A 23972-nucleotide genomic window follows, 5' to 3' on the forward strand; every position below is an offset into this window, starting at 1 on the left:
AAAACTAGGCAATTTCAAAATAGGCGAGGCAGTGGCGCAGTAGGTAGTGCTGTCGCCTCACAGCAAGAAGGTTGCTGGGTCGCGGGTTCGAACCTCAGCTCAGTTGGCGTTTCAATGTGGAGTTTGCATGTTCTCCCTGCCTTCAAGTGGGTTTCCTCCGAGTGCTCCGGTTTCCCCCACAGTCCAAAGACATGCGGTACAGGTGAATTGGGTAGGCTAAATTGTCCGTAGTGTGTGTGTGGATGTTTCCCAGCGATGGATTGTGGCTGGAAGGGCATCCGCTGCGTAAAAAAAACTTGCTGGATAAGTTTGCGGTTCATTCCGCTGTGGCAACCCCGGATTAATAAAGGGACTAAGCTGACAAGAAAATGAATGAAGAAGAAACTAATAAAAACTAGCAAATCTACCTCTAAAAACGAATGAAAAAAACTAAAATCAAAACTAAATAAGAACTAAAACTACTGAAAAATCCAAAACTATTATAACCTTGTACCACAGATTTTTTTAAAGTGATTGAACCGAAATTGCATTCGAAAAAAACTATGGAACCGTAAGTGCTAAAACGGCGACGCAGTGGCGCAGTAGGTAGTAGGGATGGGCGATACCAAAATGTGTTAATTCGATTTTTACCGATACTTTTAGTAAAAAAATTTAACGATACCGATATCGATACCACTTATTATTTAAGATGTTTATGTAATTTTTCAAAATAATGTACAAAAAAAATCATGACATGTAAATATATGCTTGTATTGTTGCTGAGTACGACTTTCTTATCACAAATATTGCTCGTGCAATGCTTCTTCAGCTAATGAGCACGACAAAACACTGCGTTACCTCTATTCCATATTGCAGAAGTTTGTGACTTGCGTGTGTTGAATACGTAAGTTATCTGAAAGGCACATGATCGCTCACATGACGTTCCGCCGCAGATGGATTGGTGTATTGTCTTGTATACAAAGCATCACGACGCTAAAACATTTAGTTATGCAGAAATTATTCAAATATAGTTTAAATGTCGATACTTAAAAAAAATATCGATACCAAATTAGAAACTTCTAAGTATCGATATATCGATACTCAAGCATCAATGTGCTCATGCCTAGAAGGTAGTGCTGTCGCCTCACAGCAAGAAGGTCACTTGTTCGATCCTCCGTTGGTGTTTCTGTGTGGAGTTTGCATGTTCTCCCTGCATTCGCATGGGTTTCCTCCGGGTGCTCCGGTTTCCCCCACAGTCCAAAGACATGCGGTACAGGTGAATTGGGTAGGCTAATTTGTCCGTAGCGTATGAGTGTGTGTGTGAATGTGTGTGTGGATGTTTCCCAGAGATGGGTTGCAGCTGGAAGGGCATCCGCTGCGTAAAAAACGTGCTGGATAAGTTGGCGGTTCATTCCTCAGTGGCGACTCCGGATTAATAAAGGGACTAAGCCGACAAGAAAATGAATGAATGAATGAAAATGCTAACTCACTTCCGGGTTTTTGCACACAAACTGGCATCATAATTCCTCCACTCAATTACTCGTGAATATGCAAATGAACAAGAGACTACATTAATGTAATTTTGCATTCGGGAATTTGCGTACAAGATCATTCCTGCCTTTGCTATCATATAACAAGCTTGTCTGGGAGATGTTTTCTGTTTATGTGGGTGGGTGGAGATTTTCTTAATGGTGGTTATTCTTAAAGATTTGCGATTCCCTGAAGAACCATTTGAACTGAACTGAAAACTCTCTGATGTCAGCATCACTAGTCTTTCAGTGCTAGAAGTAATCATCTGTGGCGTCAGGCTTCCTAATGCAAGTTGTATATTTTTTTTATGATCATGCTGCATTGATGTTGTGTTACACGAACAGGAAACAGACTCGCTCAATAGAAGTATTTCAGTGCTGTGTAGGTGGTTATGAAACCGTAATCAGAGTCACGACAGGTCGGTAGAGAATAGCATGACAGCAGTAGAAAAAAAAAAGTGTAAACCTGGGACTAGCTGGAGATGTAAGAATACAGCATGCCTTATTACTGAATCCATTACAGAAAAATCATGAACTTCACATGTAAAGATCACATTGGAAACGCACATAAAATATATGAACAGTAGTTTTGGAATATTTTTTAACTGTTTTATATGTTACATGTGAGATTTATACATTAAGCATGTGTGATATACACTCACCGGCCACTTTATAAGGTACACCTTACTAGTACTGGCTTGGACTCTGTTTTGCCTTCAGAACTGCCTTAATCCTTCATGGCATATATTCAAAAAGGTGCTGGAAATATTCCTTAGAGATTTTGGTCCATATTGACATGATAGCATCATGATAGTGCAAAGAAAATCTCCCCCACACCATTACATCACCACCAGCCTGAACCGTTGATACAAGGCAGGATGGATCCATGCTTTCATATTGTTGACGCCAAATTCTGACCCTACCATCCGAATGTTAGAGCAGAAATCAAGACTTGTCAGGCCAGGCGACGTTTTTCCAATCTTCTATTGTCCTATGTTGGTGAGCCTGTGTGAATTGTAGCCTCAGTGTCCTGTTTTTAGCTGACAGGAGTGGCACCCGGTGTGGTCTTCTGCTGCTGTAGCCCATCCGCCTCAAGGTTGGAAGTGTTGTGTGTTCAGAGATGCTCTTCTGCAGACCTCGGTTGTAACGAGTAGTCATTTGAGATACTGTTGCCTTTCTATCAGCTGTAACCAGTCTGGTCATTCTCCTCTGACCTCTGGCATCAACAAGGCATTTGCATCCACAGAACTGAAGCTCCGTGGATATTTTCTCTTTTAAGGACCATTCTCTGTAAAGCAGTTTCTGAAATACTCAGACCAGCTTGTCTGGCACCGACAACCATGCCACGTTCAAAGTCACTTAATCCACCATTTTTCTCCATTCTGATGCTCGGTTTAAACTGCAGCAGATCGTCTTGAATATGTCTACATGCCTAAATGCATTGAGTTGCTGTCATGCGATTGGCTGATTAAAAACTTGCGTTAATAAGCAGTTGGGCAGGTGTACCTAATAAAGTGGCCGGTAGTTGTACATATTTTATCTTTACGATTTTTATAATTCTTTAGGTCAAGAAGTTTCTGGGTTTGTGCTGTATTTCCTTCTACCCTGAGGCAAAATGTTTGCTCTTTCTGGATTTGCTTAAATCTGCGGTAAGGATGTGTTTCTGTCACATATGCACACTTCAGTGAACCGACAGAAAGCAGGTCAGTGCATTTACATGCAGAGTGAAATAGGCGGAAAACAATCTATCTGTGATGATCGTTCTATGCTCAACCTGTTTATGTCTATACTCTGAAAAAGGAAAACAGGTTAGTGTGTGCATTGTTGGTTTATTATGATTAATAATGTGCATATAAAATACAGGAATATAAGGAAATCCCATAATGCAATATAATGAGCATTTAGATGGGAAATACCAATCAGTAACTTTATAATGGTCAAAGGGCCATGAAACCCCCCTGTCTGAGCAGAGTGTTTTCACACCTCTAGTTTGAAAAAAGTCAGGAAAGATGAGTCCATCTTTGTTTATGTGGCGAAAGAGGGAAGGATTTGCATAAAAAGGGGAGTTTCATTACGTGATTTTCACAGCGGCAACACAAACACAGAAACGGAAGATAGACAGTGATTCGGAGAGCAACATTTACAGCGTAAATATGAGAGCTGTGTGAAAGTGGGGGATTTTTAGTTCATAATATTGTAGTGATATTACTGTAAACTTAGTAAGTAAATCATTTTGACTAAGGTATGCCTTTAAAAACTGAAAGAGTACTGCTGACGATACTTACTAACTTTGCCATCTGAATAAACATAAACAACGAACATTGATCAAACACTTACAAAATCCATAGAGACAGAAAAATCAACACCAACTGGAACTGTGTCTTTTTTAAAAGAAGACGAGCTGCAAATTTGAATGAAACCATTTCCAGATTCGAAAAGCTCTCAGGTAAAAAAACGTTTCTTACAAACATATTTTTGTCGTATGTTAGCGCATATGTCCACATGCGATCTGTGCTTTCATCGTAGGAAAATGGAAGCAAAACCTTTGTTGTGGCACATTTAGAAACGCAACACTGACAACCCATGTCTTCAAACAATTCTTCTTCTTCTACTTGTTTGAATTATGCTTGGCAACACAACGTGTTATCTCTGAACACTGCAACAGGTAAAATAGAGTCTTCGAAGATATCATGCATATTAATGAAGTTGCATCTCGTTCACAATAGAGCACGCTGAATGGTCCAAACCATATCTTAATTAATGAATGCATAGATGTGCTGAAAAACGAAACCGGTCGATATAGACAGCCAATCTCCTCACTGGAATTTACATAATAATCTTATCGCCATTTCATTGCTTCAAATTTTCTTTTTAAACCGGTAAAACAAATTTTCTCTAAACAACGCAAAAACAACCAATTTTCACTTGTTAGCCAGATATATGTCTACTAACAGAGTTTTTAGCAACGTGGCACATAGATATGACCGTCAACATCTCAAAAAATGTGTTTTGGTGTTTCGTGACCCTTTAAGGACTGACTGTTTTGTGTGTGCTGTGTATGTTTTGCTCATGTGTATTGTATCATTAGCTTAGCAACAAAATGCTAACAACTTAAAGGGACAGTTTGCCCTTTAAAAATTGTATTTACTCACTGTTTATTCACCATTAAGTGATTCCAAAACCTTTGTGAGAATGTTGGAAAACAAAAAACTATGGAAGTCAATGGTTACTTGTTCAAAATAACTTAATTTGTGTTACACTTAGCTGATGATTGATAATAAAGCTTGTTGGGCATGCTGTTCCAGGAGAGAGCCCTGAGCTCATAAGATCCTCGAGCCTGGGGCGCCCTCCTGTTTGATAGGCGAGAGGGGAGTTTGAGCTCAGGTAGATCTTGAGAACTCCCCTCCCTGCTAAAAAATCCAGCTTAAACCAGCCCAGGCTGGTTGGCTGGTTTTAGCTGGTCGACCAGGCTACTTTTAGAGGGGTTTTGGCCACTTCCAGGCTGGTTTCCAGCCATTTCCAGCCTGGTCTTAGCTGGTCAGGCTGGAAAATGACCAGCTAAATCCAGCTAAAACCAGCTTGACCAGCCTGGTTTAAGCTGGACATAGCTGGTTTTGGCAGGGCTCCCAGCCAGCCAGGCTGGTCAAGCTGGTTTTAGCTGGTCATCTCCCAGCCTAACCAGCTAAGACCAGGCTGGAAATGAGTGGAAACCAGCCTGGAAGTGGCCAACACCCCTCTAAAACCAGCCTGGTTGAACAGCTAAAACCAGCCAACCAGCCTAGGCTGGTTTAAGCTGGATTTTTCAGCAGGGTTGCTGTAGTAATGAACAGATAGTGATTGCTCTTAAGAGATAACTACTTACTAGGAGCATGTGTATGGTGTGGTTTAGTCAATTAACTTAAGTTGCATGTTTTTGGACGATGGGAGGAAACCGGGAGACTCGAGGGAAACCCACGTGAGCACGGGGAGAACGTGTAAACTCCGTACAGAAACGTCGGCTGGCTTGGTAAGGATTAGAACCAGTTGCTGTGAGGTGACAGTTCTAACCACTGGGCCATTAGGCCACCATGCCACCCATCTAGGAAAGGAGGAGTCGTCGGGGTGGAATGGGGGGTTCTTCAAAACAAAGATGGCTGTCATATGGAACTTAGGGTATATTTCTGCAAACAATCATAAGCATGTGATCCTCTCGAAATTAGTTTATAAATAAACCACTTTACAGAAGAAAGAAGTTCAAGTGGAGCATGAGTACATGATCTTCTATTTTTGGGGCTAACTCTGCCTTAAAAGATGATTTTCAGCAAGTCTTCTTTATTTTGTAGATGCGTTTTGAAGCCAGTTTAATTGTAAGGAGAAGAAAGCCAAACCACAGCTAAGATGCTAAACTTTACAATGAGGGCAGTTATGCATGAACAGTGCTGTTTGCTGAGTCAGGACGCTTCAGAATCTCTGTGTACAGATTTAAATGGTCAGCATGGTCATTCTGCAGAGAGGGAGAGTGTTTCAGATTGGTCTCCTCGTCATTTAGTCTCACTCGCAGATGCCATATGCTGGCTATTTTATATGCACGCCTGCTGACTTCCTGTGAAGTGGATTTTCTTTGAAAATTGCAGATAAATTCACACATATGCTTCCATCCTGTCGTTTTATATGAATCCTAGACGTGGAAGTGTGAACGCTCAGTGGATTTGAAAGTGAAAAGGCTGGTTGGGACACAGAATCGGTCTTCAAACTCAATGCTCGGCTGTGTTAGGTGCATCAGAGGTTTAGAGCGGTCATAAATATCTTATGATGGTGATGTAACCCTTGCAATGGATTCCAAGGCAAGTCCCTGAGCTCGGTTAGCACGAATGCTATTGTGTTTAAAGCCTTTGAAGTCAAACTGGCTGAGGTGAAAACAAAGGAGATCGAATCCAAAAGTGCCGATTCGTGTGGTTATGCCTTTGGCTCTTCCTAAATAATCTGACAGTTCTACATGTGCGTCTATAATTTGATGAAACATGCAGCTGACACTTTGGAAAAGCAAAATAATTTCTGATCTATCAGCAAAACACTTAGTAAAACACTCTTTTACCCTTTCCAGTGCGAGGCGTTCAATAAACAAACTATTCACTGATGTTTCAGAGCCATTCTCTGCTTGCCAGTGAAAATAAAATAGTAGAACGTTTAGTCAATACCATGCAGTGTAATTGTTTATTGATTTGGATGCCTTGAATTTCATATTTTATAACTCACTGCTCTTCTTCTCTCTGTTTGTGCAGGTAACCGGTAGGATGGTGGCAGGGGAAGTGAGTGGGCACAGCTTCCTGGTGGCATGCTGGCAGCCCATTCTAATACTGATGCTGGGCACAGTGCTGTCTGGCTCTGCCACGGGCTGCCCATCGCGATGTGAGTGCAATGTTCAAGAGCGCTCGGTCTTGTGCCACCGCAAGAAGCTGATGTCCGTTCCAGAGGGGATCCCGTCGGAAACTCGACTCCTAGACCTCAGCAAGAATCGAATCAAAACCATAAACCCAGATGAGTTCTCTGCCTTCCCGCAACTGGAGGAGTTGGAGCTCAATGAGAACACCATCTCGGCCATTGAGCCCGGCGCCTTTAACAACCTCTATGGCCTGCAGACTCTCGGCCTTCGCAGCAACAAGTTAAAGCTCATCCAGCTGGGAGTGTTCACAGGCCTAAGTAACCTAACCAAGCTGGATATCAGTGAAAATAAGATCGTAATTCTGCTGGACTACATGTTCCAGGATCTGTACAACCTGCGCTCTTTGGAGGTCGGGGATAATGACCTTGTCTTCATATCCCACAGGGCCTTTCATGGCCTTAGCAGCCTAGAGCAACTCACGCTAGAAAAGTGCAACCTAACCTCTGTCCCCACAGAGGCCTTTACGCATCTGCACAGCTTGGTCACACTGCGCTTGCGAAACCTCAACATCAACAGCATTAGAGACTACAGCTTTAAAAGGCTGTATCGTCTTAAAGTGCTGGAGATCGCCAACTGGCCCTACCTGGATACCATGACCACCAACTGCTTGTACGGATTGAATCTAACCTCCCTAACGATCACTAACGCAAACTTGACATCGATTCCATACTTAGCCTTGCGGCACCTGGTTTATCTTCGTTTCCTCAACATGTCCTACAATCCCATCCAGATGATTGAGGGCAATCGGCTTCATGACCTGCTCCGACTGCAGGAGTTGTACCTTGTGGGCGGCCGACTGTCAGTGATCGAGCCCTACTCTTTTAGAGGTCTCAACTACCTAAAAGTCCTCAATGTCTCTAGCAACTTCCTTACTACCTTGGAGGAGTCTGTGTTTCATTCGGTGGGGAACCTGGAGACGCTTGCATTGCACGACAACCCATTGGCTTGCGATTGCCGTTTGCTTTGGGTTTTCCGCCGCCGCTGGAGGCTCAATTTCAACCGACAACAACCAACGTGCTCCTCACCTGAGTTTGTTCAGGGAAAAGAGTTCAAGGACTTTCCTGACATACTTCAGCCTAATTACTTTACCTGTCGCAAGTCTAGGATCCGAGATCGAAAGCCACAGCAGAAGTTTGTCGATGAGGGCACCACTGTCCACTTTGTCTGCCAAGCAGACGGAGACCCGACGCCAGTGATCATGTGGCTTTCACCACAAAAGCAGTTCATCACTATGAAAACGATAGGTCGGCTTACTGTTTTCCCAGATGGTACCCTAGAGGTGCGATATGCTCAGATTCAGGATAATGGCACGTATGGCTGCATCGCTAGTAATGCTGGTGGAAACGACACCGCTTTAGCCCACCTACATGTTCACAGTTACTCGCCAGACTGGCCCAATCAACCCAACAAAACCTTGGCGTTCATCTCCAACCAACCCAACGACAACAGCATCAACGAAACTAGAGCGACAGTCCCGTTTCCATTCGATATAAAGACGCTAATCATCGCCACCACCATGGGCTTCATCTCTTTCTTGGGTGTGGTTCTGTTCTGCCTTGTTCTGCTCTTTCTTTGGAGCAGAGGCAAAGGCAACAGCAAACACAATATTGAGATTGAGTATGTCCCACGCAAATCGGACGCTGGGATGAGCAGCAGCGGCGCCGATGCCCCTCGGAAATTTAACATGAAAATGATATAATCCAACCAGGGAGTTCAAAAGACCCTACTCGTAAAGACTCGTAAAGACAAAAGCAAGAGATTCCCTGCCTGAACAACCTCTGGCTCTGATGAGCTCCCCATAGAGGAGGGGTTTTTCTCCCCCTTTCTAAAGACGGATGTGCGGCACAGGGGGGGTGGTTGGTGCTTTTGTTCAATATTGAACATGAGAGGGGGAAAATGTCCTCTTGCGCACTCCTCTGTGATGGCCGCTTAAACTCAGCCTACGGGGACCAATATCTTTGAGAGAGGATTTTGTTTTAAAACACTTAAGTTCCTGTGGATTTTTATGGGCTAAAAAAAAACGTGGAAAAAAAGGAAAACCGAACCTCCAAAATGTTTTGTGTCAACCTTCAGAATGCAAAGGCAGAGCATCCTTCTCCCTGCAGTCCTGCTGCTCGCATCCTCTTTGTTTAACCTATTGGTTTCTTGCTTTCTACTAAAATGAATAGTTTTATGAGAGTAAAAGTAGATAAATAAATCAGGGTGAAAAGCACATTAAGCAAGCCTAACTGCTGAATTTGGCCAAATTTGTTTTCTACATTGTGTCCTAACAACAGAATGTGGAATATAATAGATTGCATTCCCATTCCTGTCACAGAAAAGTGTGTGCATAGCGCAACTTTCACCACACATTGTTTCCTTGCATCTGTACTCTGCAGTTAGGGTCTAATTTTGCTTTCAGATGCGGATATCTGTGGGATTAACGAAGGGAATTTCACGACTCAGGCATCTAGATAAGCAAGTACAGGTTGGATTAATGGCTAGGCAAGTGAAAGCACCGGTAATTATGTGACTTTTGTTGTGTGTTTTGCTTTGATTTTATGTAGCGATGATCATTTTAGCCTACGGCAAGCATTTCTGTCGTGCCTGGTCAGGTTTAAACCCATTTAATGGCACTACAGCTTCACATTTTTTTATAACAACCCATTTCGAGTTGTTTTTTTTTTTTCAACTCAGAAGCCAAACCAAGAATGTATAGCTCTATCTCGGAGTGCGTAGGTGCGAGAGTGAGCGAGTTTGAAACAGAATCAATCATTTCATCAAAAGGTGAGAGTGTTAATATGCTCGACAGCACTCAATCACCTTCACCTGCTGGGTCTCACACCTGTCTCATGCTCTCAGATCCGTCCCTCGGTTCTTAAACCTGTCTCATGCTCTCAAACCTGTCTGATGGTCTCAGTCTTGGACCTGTCTTATGATCACAAATCTGTTTTCTTAACATTTTATGAAGCGTTGGTTCCCAAAGAAACACTCCAGCACGTCTAAAGGCACAGATGCTGCACTCAACATTTAATCTATCAAACATACTAGTATCTATTGTCATGCTACTAGTACTTATTTTATAGCTACTTGTGTCTTTTTTATTAGATATTAATGCTTAACTATTGGCTACCGATTACAGCTTATTATTTTTTCTCTAGGGTGATATTTTTAAAAGATACTAGTGGTTTTTTTTATTAGATACTAATGTTTGTAATAATGACAAGTATCCATTTTACAGTTAGCAGTAACACATTTTCGACATTGACTTCTATGTGGAACTGTCTATCAAATATCAACTGTTCTGTTTTGATTACTATGGATTAATAGTAATAAACCAGAAATTAGATTTTGACTTCTCAAATTTAGCCTTGTTTTAGCCAAGATGTTTATGTTTAGATGTTTAATAAATCCAAATATTTTTTTTAATATCTACTTGGTATTCTAGCTCCATCTCACATGGAAACGTAAGCCAATTTTAAAAGGATGCATACCCCTACGCCCCACCCCTAACTCTTGCTCATTGGTTAATGAGCAAATCGTACTAGGATGAGTATGAATGACATCATACAAATTAATTAAAATTAGGTACTAAATCAAAAAGTTACGCCACAAGATTGTTTTAGGTATTCATTACGTCCTTATTTTTTTTATGATACCAGTACCTGTTTTTACATTCTGGTACTTAAAACCTAATTGATTCTAGTACTTTAAGAGTTCACACTTAGCTAGTGGTTGATTATAAAGCTAGTTTGGCATGCTGTCCCGAGAGAGAGAGCCCTGAGCTCATAAGATCCTCGAGCCTGGGGCTCCCTCCCGTTTGCAAGGCGAGAGGGGAGTTTGAGCTCTGGTAGATCTTGAGAACTCCCCTGCTGTAGTAATGAACAGATAGTGATTGCTCTTAAGAGATAACTACTTACTAGGAGCATGTCTATGTTGCGGTTTAGTGATATAACTTAAGGTGCATGTTTTCGGATGGTGGGAGGAAACCGGGGGACTCGGGGTAAACCCACTTGAGCAAGGGGAAAATGTGTAAACTCCACACAGAAATGTCGGCTGGCTTGGTAATGACTAGAACCAGTGACTTTCTTGCTGTAAGGCAACAGTGCTAAACACTGGGCCACCGTGTCACCCATCTAGGAAGGGAGGAGGAGTAAGGGTGGAAGGGGGGATTCTTCAAAATGAAGATGGCTGTTATATGGAACTTTGTGTAGTTATAGTGGCTTAGGAATCATCTGATTGGTGTATCATAAATTGAACAATGCGGGACCGTCTGTAAGCAATGATAAGCATGTGATGCTCTGAAAATTACTTATAAATAAACTTTCAATATTTGTATCTATTAAACCAATACTCCTAGCAGGCACAGGACGTCAACGTGACGTCAGATTGACATTGTACTCCAACATCGTAGGACGTTGCATTTTGTTTGGAAATGAAAATTGGGATGACGTCAGAAACCAACATCAGGCTGACGTCAATATCGAACGTCAGATAGACGTTGCATTTTGGTTACTTTCCGACACAACCTAAAAACAACCAAATATCAACATCTGATGATGTTACAGCTTGACATTGTATAGACGTTACCACTATGACGTCTATCAGACGTTGGATTTTGGTTGCCATACCCGTTGAATAAATGTCAGTATTTGACGTCAATATGACGTTAGTTTAAGATGTTGGCTCGATGTTGGAATTTTTGTCACTATCCAACACAACCTAAAATCAATCAAATATCAACGTAATTTCACGTGATTTTAGACTAATTTCACGCGCCCTCCGTTTTTAAAAGTGAAATCAAGGCTGCGGTGGGAAAAAACCCGGAAGAATCGTTGGGAGTTACATAGTAACGTCTTGTACTTGGCTGTATTTCTTATCAGCGAAGAAAAAGTGACACAAATTTATCATTTCACCGCCTTCCGGGTGACCCAAAGGTCCGTTCTGAATGAATGGTGGAAATAAAAAGAGATATCAGACCTAATTTTCAGCTAAGTTAAGGGAAATGGCACTAGTTAGCTAACGTTTTCTTTCCCAAACACATGTTTTAGATGCCATTTATCAAACTCGAGTTAATGACCTGATTCTTTCACTATATTAGACTTGTCATGATACTGAATTAAAAGGAAAACTGTCAATTTCCTGCTAACTTTTAAGGCACTGTTGATGGCTTTCTTAAAACAGCGCTGATTTGCCATTGTGTTCATGTGCTCAACAGAAATGACTGTGATTGGCCGAGAAGGTCATCAGTTCACCCTCTGCTGTTTACCGAGCACAAACACAGACGAGTGATCTGCTTGATAACTCGACTGATCTTCACCGCTGCTGCGCGCTCCAGTGTCCGTGTATCTGTGTTTGCACTGGGTGAAGTGCGGTTAACTGATGAGCACTGGTGAATACTATGGTAAATCAGTGCTGTTTATGAACGCGCTCAGCGGCGCTTGAATGTTAGCAGGAAATAGACGTTTTTAAAACTTCAGTACCGAGACAACACTATTACAGACAACACAAGGGTGTGCTACAGACGACTGCAGTGTTTTATCGCCCACCAGGTTAACTTACATAGGCTGAAGCAGGAAAGCGTCCCCACAGTGTTTAACTGGTGCCATGAACTGAAGCCTAGGAGGACACTTGAGCATATTACTCTCAAAGAGATTGTGACGTTGTTTGATGCTAAATTGTTTTTAATTGTTTAAATTAAACTTGCAGAATGATATTAAAGGGATGTTTACACAATATCTGCAATTGGAATTCTCGGCAACAGCTGGAGGTTTGTAGTCCACAGCATGTTATTGCAATGTTTACAGTGCTGGTCCTATACTTCCGGGTTTCTTCCCACCGCAGCCTCGCTTTGATTCTTTAAAATGGCGGGCGCGTGAAATAAGCGATTGGACATCGAAATAGCATTGTCCTTAGACGCTTGCGACCTAAATCTAACCTAATATTAACATCTTATGACGTTGTGTGTCTGCTGGACTAGTTTTATTTGTTAGATACTAGTACTATGAATGAAATCAGTTCTTGTATCTAATAATAGGAACAGCTACCTAAATAAATAAACATTAATATTAAATCAGCTGAAAAATCCAGCTTAAACCAGCCTAGGATGGGTGGCTGGTTTTAGCTGGTTGACCAGCCTGGTTTTAGAGGGGTTTTGGCCATTTCAGGCTGGTTTCCAGCCATTCCCAGCCTGGTCTTGGCTGGTCAAGCTGGAAAATGACTAGTTTAATCTAGCTAAAACCAGCTAGACCAGCCTGATTTAAGCTTTACATTGCTGGTTTTGGCTGGGCTCCCAGCCTGGCTAGGCTTGTCAGGCTGGTTTTAGCTGGTCATCTTCCAGCCTGACCAGCTAAGACCAGGCTGGAAATGGCTGGAAACCAGCCTGGAAATGGCCAAAATCCCTCTAAAACTAGCCTGGTTGACCAGCTAAAACCAGCTAAAACCTTTAAGATGGATTTTTCAGTAGGATAATGAATAAAAATTAGTTAAAATACCAAGGCATGAAAATAGATACTAGTATGTTTAAAAATGTAAATGTTTAAATGGTTTGTCATAATAATTTGTTGCACTGACCACTGTCTACTTGGAGAACAAGACTAGCATTCATGTTTACTGTCGGTATGTTAAATGTTTGTGAACGAAGAAGATGGAGTAACTTAAATGAGAAGAACGCACAATTAAACGCGGAGCCGTGTGCAGGTTTTGGTGCTGAAATGCAATGGTTTAATGAATTCTCGCTACACTACAGCTGTGTTTTTAAGTGTGTGTTTAATCTGGGCCGAGCAGGCCAGGTGATTTCCATGCAAGGACACTGAGCTGTGTTTACGCGCTGGATTGTGCTCTGGTGTAGATGGGTTTCGCCTTGCTAAGTGGTTTATACTGCTGACTGAAGCTGCAGATGGAGAAGCCGCACAGATGGTTTAACCCTTACTGATCCACTTTAGAGTTAATCTGACACACATACCTGAGTCTTTCTCTGATCCTCTGCCTTTGTGGTCAACCTGCTGTTTTTTCACCCCGTCACATCGAATAAATCTTTCTATGACCTCTCCGACATTCAGCCCAGGATGATAATGTGCATTAATGTGGTCCATAATATTCTTTTATACTAAAGAAAAAAGGAAAAAAAGACCTAAAAAGGTGAAAAAATCTAGTATGACAAAATGTTTAAATTGTTCTGTGCAATAAAGGTAATATGCATTTTGTTTTCTTTTTTCGTTATCCTTTCTTTTTTTTAATTAACACAATTTTATTGATGTTGAATTGTTGAAAATATGGTATGTTGTATTAAACAATCTATGGAGATTTTTTTACCAAAAAATGTGCCTTGTTTATTTTTTGCTGTACAGAAGAATCTTTATTATTATTATTATTATTATTATTATTAATATTATTATTACATAGTAGGAGGTATTAATATACATATATGATTTTTTTCACTTGGTATTAACACAACCCAGGTTCATTGGAAATACGTGCTTCAGGCTACATTTATTTTATTTATTTATTTATTTTGTTATGGTTTTTGCTTTAGTTTATTGATAACCCAGATTAGAGATAACACAAAATATTATAAAAGCAATTAAATACAGTGAAATAAAAACAATAGGAAAATATTTAAATACAAACAATGAGCAACACATTAAAAACCAAACAGTTTGTTTTAGATAACTGGGAGAATCACATTTCACTTTACTCTTGTCTTTTTATTATTATTATTAACATAAGTAACAGGGAATACATGAAACATTAAATTGTGCAAACATTGTGTGATCTGAATCCAAATTATACATATTCATTGTACATCTAGTAACAATGATACAAGGGGTAAGGGAAAAAATACTTGTAAGAAAAACTATTATTACTATTATATACTAAATTATTTTGCGATATTATTATTTTGTGACAGGCAGTAAGATTCATAATAAAGTAAAAAGAAAATGTTGTAAAATTAGGCAAACACTGAACAACTCTACATTTGTGAAGATGGAAAAGGCCACAAAGAGTTAACATTTTTACTTATACTGTTTATTTCCTTACAATCTGACTCCCAAATCAAAACCAATAAATTAATTATATTAAAATCAAAGATTTTGTAAGATGACAAGACAAGCCAAGATATTTCTGTCCAAAATTTTTCTACAAAATTGCATTCTAAAAATAAATGCGCTATTGTTTCCAGGTTACAATTACAGAATGTGCTTTGCGAAGAATTGTTTATATTAAATTGAGACAGTAAAGAGTTACAAGGATAGTAATAATGAAGCATTTTAAAATGAAGTTTTTTCATCTTATTAGGCTTGAGAAACTTGTTGACACCAGGCCAAATTTTAATAGTGGACAAAACCGAGTAATTTAATTTCCATTTATAAAAAGCTTTGGGCACAAGCTAGACTTGTACCAATTATTGCATTTAACATCAGTATTTCCACCCCTCCAATAGCTCATTTTGGCATTTCATATTTTACGTCTGTACAAGCACAGATTGTAGTCAGTTGTAATAGATTTTATGACCTAATCATATACTCTGGGTGAAATAACCAGCCTGATCTCACGAGAAAACGTAAGTATTTTACGTTTTGCCAGTTTAGTGGCTAATTCGTACGAATTCAGTTGTACGAAATGGTATGATTTTAAAAAGGAGGCGTGGCACCAAATCCCACCCCTAACCCCAACCGTCATTGGGGGATGAGCAAATCGTACTAAATTGTACGAATTAGATCGTACGAATTCATACGAATTAGCCACTAAATGAAAAAGTTACGAATTGCCGTGAGATTGTGTTAAAATATCCCTTCCGTAATTGCAGAAAACTCAAAAAGTAAATGTTACCGTCCTTTTTAACAAATCTAAAATAAAAACTATTCCTCTGTCCGCCTATAATTTGATAAAAATAGATTTGTTTACCCCGCAGCTCATTCCTATTATTCCATAATATAGATTTGTGAGGGGGAAATTGTGGCAGAATTCAAGCTTAATTGCTTCCAAAGCTTGTTTGTGAAAATTGGCAAGTTTGATAAGGAGTTTATTACAGCTAAAATCACAAGCTAATAAACAATTTAGACCTTCACATCAAATATAAAAATAGGAATACAGGCTACATTTATGCGAAATGTAAAATACATATCTCCGGTTACGTTTGGATGCACATTTCAGGTGACAAATCCACTTGAAAAGTTGTCCATAAAGACCGATTGGTAACACAAACATATATGATTGGAAATAACAGACATCGTTAAGCTATTTTGTTGTTTTTATTTGGTGTTTTCCAAAAAACTGCATGAAAATAAACGTTTGATTTTTGATAGTATCACTGTATATATCTTTAATGTGAAAAGGAACAAAGGTTGTTGGTGTAACACTGCCCTCTAGCGCCCTCTGCAGTCAAACGGTTTTAAAGTTTGCAGTTCGCACAATTGTATGCTAAAGCACATATTTCCATATTTATGCAAATATTTTCATATTTAATCTGCCCACAAGTTATTATTTGAGATCCATTTCTGTTTTCACCAGGTGTTTACATGCATTTAATTGCGACCGATTCTGATGTCCTCTCTACTTCACTACAGTCTGCACATTACTTCCATGGAAGCACTCAGTGTGACGCACAAGTACTATTGAATGAGCAATCCCATGTTATGTTGCTTACAAGCAATTTCATGTGGAAGTAAATGAGAAGGATGTGGCAATTGAGATATTGATTGCTATCCATGTGGTTTGGTATACAGCATGCATGAGTACTGTATGAATAGTACCTTGTTTTGATGTGTTCTCTTACAGCACATCTCGTATTCATCACATGTTCGGACAATAGATGAAGAGTCGAGGATCTTTCATGGTTGCTTGATTGCATTCATTTGGATTGCACTACAAAAGCAATTCAATCGAACTACCTCTTTTACAACTATAAAAGTCTTTTTCCATAAATAGTGTTGTATACTTGTGATCAGATTTATGTAGACATTTAAATACAAGAAGTAAACAGAGTTAGAGCCCATTTTATGTACAATTTGAGCACTAAAATGAACAATAATGTATTTTTTTCTCTAAACAAATGCTGTTCACACATGCAATGAGTCATTCTTGTCAAAACAGAACATTTTATTTTTTAATAGCAAATTCATCTCATTAGCAATCAGTTTTTCCACTGCGTCCAGTTGTGAAGCTCCCATTAACGCCTATTAGCCACCAACAACACAGCAAAGCTCTTGACCCGCAACGATAAAATCACTGTATGTGTGAACGGGGGCTTAAGAAAATCACTGAAGAGAGACAACCGTGTTGCTGAACAATATTATTAGAGGCTTAATGGAGAAAAGAACCTAATTCCTCAGCTGGTTTAAATGGTGCTCATTATCTAGTCCTAACTGGTTTAACGTGGATCAGCTCTGTTACCACGTGGGATGAAGGGTCAACTGGGTTGAAAGCTGGTAGATGATCGGTTTTCTGCAGGATCATGAAGAATAATATAAGGTGTTATTGGTTTCATAAAGAACATCTATAATATTTATATTGCTCAAAGCATTCTATAGAATAATTGAATATGTCGTAGCCTACAAGTTCATGTTTAGATTTTTCATATATGGAATATGTCATTTGCAGTATTTTGTAATTTGTGTTTAAATGTATTAGATCCCTGCTGAAAAATCCAGCTTAAACCAGCCTAGGCTGGTTAGCTGGTTTTAGAGAGGTTTTGGCCACTTCCAGGCTGGTTTTCAGCCATTTCCAGCTTGGTCTTTGCTGGTCAGGCTGGGAGATGACCAGCTAAAACCAGCTTAACCAGCCTAGCCAAGCTGGGAGTCCAGCCAAAACCAGCTATGTCCAGGTTGGTCAAGCTGGTTTTAGCTGGATTTGGCTGGTCATTTTTCAGTCTGACCAGCTAAGACCAGGCTGGAAATGGCTGAAAACCAGCCTAGAAGTAGCCAAAACCCCTCTAAAACCAGCCTGGTCGACCAGCTAAAACCAGCCAACCAGCCTAGGCTGGTTTAAGCTGTATTTTACAGCAGGGATATAATTATTTTATGTTTGTATTGTCTTTTCCCTGCTGGAAAAAAACAGCTTTAACCAGCCATTGCTGGTTTTAGAGAGGTTTGGGCTATCAGGCTGGTTTCAGCCATTTTGAGCTTGCTGGTCAGTCTGGGAGATGACCAGCTTAGCCTGGCTGGTACATCAGCCAAAACCAGCTATGCCTAACTTAAACCAGGCTGGTCAAACTGGTTTTAGCTGACTAGCTGGCTGGAAATTGCTAAAAACGCAGCCTGGAAATGGCCAAAACCTCTCTAAAACCAGGCTGGACAAACAGCTAAAACCAGCCTAGCCTGGATTAAATTGTTGTTGTTTTTTCAGCAGGATAAATAATAAAAAAATATTCTTTACACTTAGGGTTTGTTTATTTAAAATGAACTAATCATCGTGGTTTAGGTAAGATGGCTGCCATTTGAATATGCACTTAAAAGAAACAAAGGTGTGATATTTATTACTCAAAAACAGGACATGATGTCACAAGCCATGATTAGTCATAATAGTCATGCTTTTTGCCTTTAAGATTGAGAAATATGCAGCATATGCTCTTCGTGAGTTCTAAACTAATAAAGATTATCATTATCATGTACACAGTAGCCTATTCAGCCCCAAAAAAACATTATTTTGCAACGTATGGTGCATAAAATAATTTTTTAAGGATTCAAGCACATCAAATTTTTAAAATGTTTAACTTAATTAATGCTTTTGAAACTGTTTTATATATATATATATATATATATATATATATATATATATATATATATATATATATATATATATAAACACAGTTTCAAAAGCATTAATTAAGTTATATTCATATATATATACATATAAACAGTAAACCCGCAATAGTTAAATCCACTTCAGTTTGATTGACAAGCAAATGATTCAGCCAATCATAACCGTGCCCTCGTCGCGTTCCGCCATTTTGTCTGACAGGCGTCGTAAAAAACGTAGAGCAACATTAGCGATTACCATAAATAAGGTTGAAATGGATGGTCTTGCAACGCAGACAGCAGGTACACAAAAATGCTGGGCAATATACAATTTCGTCCTTTCCTGAAAACTGTGTAGAGCTATATGAGATGTGTTTATGTGGACGGATCATCATCAGCTGTCTATCAGTTGTGCTGTCACTCGAAACCTGAGGACTGATGAAATAATCTTTCTCTTATTGAACCAGGACAGCCCACATTACTTTATTTCATGGAGTTGTGACTTGGCAAAATAAACCTCTGAACTACCTGCGGACTCTGAAGATGACAGGTGAGCTGAGCTGAGCTGAGACCCAGGTACACAATGAATTAATCTTCTTTATACTGTCTCTTATAATTTCATAGCATTAGTTTTATCTTGTTTGAGATGCCACCGGGTGTGTGTTTGTGATTCATGTTAGGAAATCAATCTGTAACATTTTAAATATATTCAAATGATTTAAACTTCCCAGCACAAGCAGTGTTGGGGTGTAATTAAAGTGAGTTACTTAATAATATTACTTTTCTAAGTAACGAGTAAAGTAACAAATGACTTTTTTTTTTTAATAAGTAATATTTGAGTTACTTTTTTTTGAAAATTTAACACAAGTTACTTTTTAGTTTATTTAATTAGCTTTAAAAAAATTAATTGCTGAAATAAAATTTGTCATAATGAATCATGCAGTCAATGAGAGAATGTGTTCATTATTGTACGCATCGAAGAAAAGGAAAAGGGGATTGTCTCTATGGACAGTGATTATACTTGAGACAAATAGTACAAAAGTAACAAATACATTGCTTTAAACTTTCAATAATAAGGACTTTATCTATTGCATTATGTTTTATATTTTTATATCATTATAATCTTCTATGTGAAGCTGCTTTGACACAATCTACATTGTAAAAGCATTATAGAAATACAGATTAATTGAATTGAATATAGTTATATATATATATATATATATATATATATATATATATATATATATATATATATATATATATATATATATATATAAAAAGAAAGTTGGCCATAGAAAACAGTAGCTTAGAGATTAAGGTTTTAAAATAAAATCAGCTGTTCACTTTATGTATTTGCCTTTTGTTTTTGCAATCATGTAAAAAAATTAAGGGAAGTAATCAATGTATTTAATGGCTAACATAAGTAGGGCCAGACGGAATCTGCGGACGTTTTTTTGATGTTTCTGCAGAGAATTTTGGTAAAAATCTGCTGATCTGCGGATTTTGGGAGTGTCATAACTAAAACCTTAATATGTGAAATAAAAAATAAAATATTTGTAACTTTTATTTAATGTTTACAATGCAAATCCAACTAGATTCACTTTATTTGGTAAACAAAGCAAGTCTCTCACATAATATATCTACTAAAAGACAGAAAAAATTACTGTACAAACTATATTGCAAATAAATCAGATAATTAATCAGATTCATTAAACATCTATATAAATATAGATTAACACACAGTTACTTAAGTAAATAAACAGAATTAATGATCTGCGGAATCCTGCGCGCGCAGATTCAGTGTGGGCCTACATATAAGCTATCGGTCTCACTGAAAATTTCCATATTTGTGCGTCCCTATATAATTATCCTGAAATATTATTTGTTTATGTCTTAAGGGTAAATGTTAAGGATGTGATGAGATCTCAGACTACGAGATCTCGTGCAACTCAACGGCGACAAGATTTCTTGTCAAGGTGAAAAGTTGTCTCATGAGTTGTGATATTATAATTGAGCTTTAGAGTGAATTTAGAATGAGAATTATTTATATTATTTATTAAATTTCCCATTAATTGTATTTTATTAACGTCTACCCTAACCCTAAATTCAACTATCACAGTAATGTGAAAATAGTAGTTGTACTGAGTATGTTACCTAGTAAATTACCTAATAAATTGTATTTTTAATGCCTACTCCCCAACCGTTTTTTGAGATTTTAACAGATTTGTGTGTGTTGAGCATCAGTTAAGACAATGTTAGCACCTGTTAGCTTTAGTTGTGGGGGGAAAAAAATGTGTTACAACCGAGGAATGCAGAAGAGCGTCTCTGAATCCACAACACGTCCAACCTTGAGGCAGAACTGGATGATTTTGAGCTTTTGTTAGCTAATTTCAGCTTCCGGGTTTAAATGAATTTTTGGGGCAGGATCAAAATTGGCTACTTAGCGCAAAACTGCAAGTGCAAAAATGACGCGATAAAACTGTATTTTCCATTCATATATTAGCAAATATTTTGCAGTATTTGCATGTCCTTTACATTACAGAATTCATTAAAATCGAAGTAAAATAGCATTCATAACAAGTTGATTAAAAAAACCACCTAAATCGTTTTGCAATTAGTAATTTTTCATTCAGTTGACTAAAATATTTTCCATTCATGAATTTTTATCATTGAAGATTTCTTAAAAATAGTGTAAAAATTCTCGTGAACCCAATCTCATGTCTCGTCTCATCTCATGGAGTAAGCGTCTCGTCACACCCCTAGTAAATGTAAGTGTGCGTTATAAAGTGTTTTGTTTATTGCAGAAAGAAAAAAGCCAGTTTTGAGGAAGATCAAGCCTCAGCCAGGTAATAAAAAGTAACTCAAAAGTAACATAACAGATTACTTCCCATAAAAAAGTAACTATTTACTTAATATTGTAATGCATTACTTAGAAAAGTAACTTTCCCCAACACTGGGCACAGGTAGGCTATAGCTTCAATCTCTCTTTCTGCATCAACTGCATTGAAAGGTCATTTAGGAAGGGATCAAAATAACTGGTTCAATTTTTGCTGCTCAAAATGTCTATTTTGCAAACAAACAATACTAGCTACAGTACTACAGACATTATGGACTCTTTAGAAATCTTCAATAAGAGTAAAAAAAATACATTTATCATGCAGTAGCAGAGGAAGCAATGCTGCAATCACTTATAGAAAGAGCGAAAAAAAGAGACAGAGAAAATGATGGTTTTCTTACGAGACGCAGAATCATCCGGAAACTCCGCTGAATGAGGCACTCCGACTAATTTATCTAATGAATAGAAAATAACTGTTTTGGCTTTATTGGAGGCAGGCTGACGCACACAAACACAGACGTCTTCCATTTCCCTTCTCAATGCTGTTTTCATTTCTGACAGCCGCGTTTCATGAGTTCACTATAGAACTGAAGATGAAGGTGTAATTATCCATTTGAAGGGTTTCTCGTTTCCCCTCGCAAAGACACCCGAATAGAGCACTTTCAAATCTTAAAAGGCTTTTATTTCATCGTCCTCATGCATATCAACAGGATTTTAAACATGGCCTCTTGTCAGGAATGGCGTTTCCTGTGTGTAGTTTAGGCTGGGCTAGATTGGAAATGAATGCAGTTGTTCTGAACACATTTTTTTTTGTTGTTGTTGTTGTTTTTAGCACAGTCTCTAATTAGCTTGAATTTGAAGCACAAACTGTCAATACTAAAACTAAAGACTCAGAATCACATTTACATCATCAACTAAACTCACCTGCCATTTTATTAGGTACACCTGTCCAACTGCTCATTAATGCAAATTTCTATTCAGCCAATCACCTGGCAGCAGCTCAATGCATTTAGGCATGTAGACATGATCAAGACGATCTGCTGCTGTTCAAACCGAGCATCAGAATGGGGAAGAAGGGTGACTTAGGTGACTTTGAACGTGGTATGGTTGTTGGTGCCAGACAGGCTGGTCTGAGTATTTCAGAAATTGCTGATCTACTGGGATTTTTACACAACCATCTCTAGGGTTTACAGAGAATGGTCTGAAAAAGAGAAAATATCCAATGAGCGGCAGTTCTGTGGGCTAAAATGGCTTGTTGATGCCAGACAGGGCCGGAGCGGGACTCCTTTTCGGCCCTGGAGTTTCAAGCCTTAGACCAGCCAACCTCCGTTAACAACTGACTATATTAAAATAACGCCAATTCCAATTCAGTTTCTAATGACACTATCATGTCATTTTCAAGGAAAAAACTGCTTTAGAACTTCAAATGTTTTTCAAATAAATATGAGAACATTAAAGGGTAGCTAAATCTACAACACTATTCTTTAAAACATCACAATGTCCTTTCCTGCAATATCTGAATATATATTCTGCACAAAACTCTTTTTAAATATCCAGTAGAGCTGTCAACCTACACTAGTCTCACGGTTCGGTTCGGTTACGATTATCATGCCATCGATTCGTTTCAATTCGATATTTCGGTGCATCACTGTGCATTGACGATGCTTTCCATACACAGTTTTATATTTTCTTCACAGCAGCATTTCTTGTATTAAAATGTATGAATATATTTATATTTATATACTATTTGTAATACAATTTTGTCATTTAATACAAACAGTCAGATATATAAACTGTAACTTTAAACAAAACGAGCATTTAGCAAATAATATAAACAAATATAAATATCCAGCTCAATTTCTGATCCTTGTCTATTTCTCTTACACCCCTTTGATTGGTCACACCCTCAAAAAAAAAAACAGTTGCGATTGGCTCTTGTGCGCTGCGTTCTTCACAGATGAGTGATACTGATAAGCGGCAGCGGCGATCTCACAGCTGATGTATGTGTCATGTTCACCAGCGAACAACCACCAGATGTCGCTGGTAAACACACACACTTAGAACTACACTTTTCCTGGACTACAACTTCATACATGCTCTTCGCCCACACACCTGCTTTCTCATTTAGCTTGATTTACATTCACACCTGAGGACTTTCAGAGACTGATTAACACACACCATTTAAGCCACACATTCACTCCTTCAGTGGGGTGTGTGGGCGAAGAGCATGTATGAAGTTGTAGTCCAGGAAAAGTGTAGTTCTAAGTGTGTGTGTGTGTTTACCAGCGACATCTGGTGGTTGTTCGCTGGTGAACATGACAGTATGATAGACACGGTGGAGAAAACTCTGCAGACACGCGCTCGTTTCTGTATGCAAAAGTAACACTGTAAAACAGCTAAGAAGAGAAGAAAAGCCACGCCAGCAGGTTAAATGGGCCACTGTGTGTGTGTGAGAAAGAGAGAGAGAGAAATGGAGTAGGCTACTTTCA

The 23972-nt window shown here is 38.8% G+C and overlaps 2 protein-coding genes and 1 long non-coding RNA gene across 22 annotated transcripts in view; 2 read left to right on the top strand and 1 right to left on the bottom strand.

Annotated features, from left to right (window-relative positions):
- Window positions 1–14230, top strand: part of lingo1a (leucine rich repeat and Ig domain containing 1a) — a 275532-nt gene extending 261302 nt beyond the window's left edge. For 11 of the 13 annotated variants that reach the window (XM_073942717.1, XM_073942718.1, XM_073942716.1 and 8 more), the window contains one exon: window positions 6770–10661. In XM_073942717.1, the coding sequence (XP_073798818.1) occupies window positions 6782–8629 (1848 nt within the window). In that variant the 5' untranslated portion in view covers window positions 6770–6781 and the 3' untranslated portion in view covers window positions 8630–10661. Of the gene's footprint in view, window positions 1–6769; window positions 10662–13345 lie in introns of those variants that run through there. The other 2 variants (XR_012400196.1, XR_012400197.1) reach the window with 1 other exon arrangement.
- LOC141380871 (uncharacterized) lies at window positions 6853–14221 on the bottom strand. The gene is made up of 3 exons (XR_012400200.1): window positions 13288–14221; window positions 12749–13215; window positions 6853–11689 (listed from the first exon to the last, which is right to left on the bottom strand). It is a non-coding gene; the product is annotated as an uncharacterized lncRNA (long non-coding RNA).
- Window positions 14231–18861: 4631 nt separating the features above from the next.
- hmg20a (high mobility group 20A) overlaps window positions 18862–23972 on the top strand; it is a 94965-nt gene continuing 89854 nt past the window's right edge. For 4 of the 8 annotated variants that reach the window (XM_073941808.1, XM_073941810.1, XM_068217325.2 and 1 more), the window contains exons 1-2: window positions 18862–18950; window positions 19115–19223. The gene's annotated coding sequence lies outside the window, so the exon portion shown is untranslated. The remainder of the gene's footprint in view (window positions 18951–19114; window positions 19224–23972) is intronic. The other 4 variants (XM_073941807.1, XM_073941811.1, XM_068217324.2 and 1 more) reach the window with 1 other exon arrangement.

The sequence above is a fragment of the Danio rerio genome, chromosome 25 (assembly GCF_049306965.1).
Source record: "Danio rerio strain Tuebingen ecotype United States chromosome 25, GRCz12tu, whole genome shotgun sequence".
Classification (NCBI taxonomy): Eukaryota; Metazoa; Chordata; class Actinopteri; order Cypriniformes; family Danionidae; genus Danio; species Danio rerio.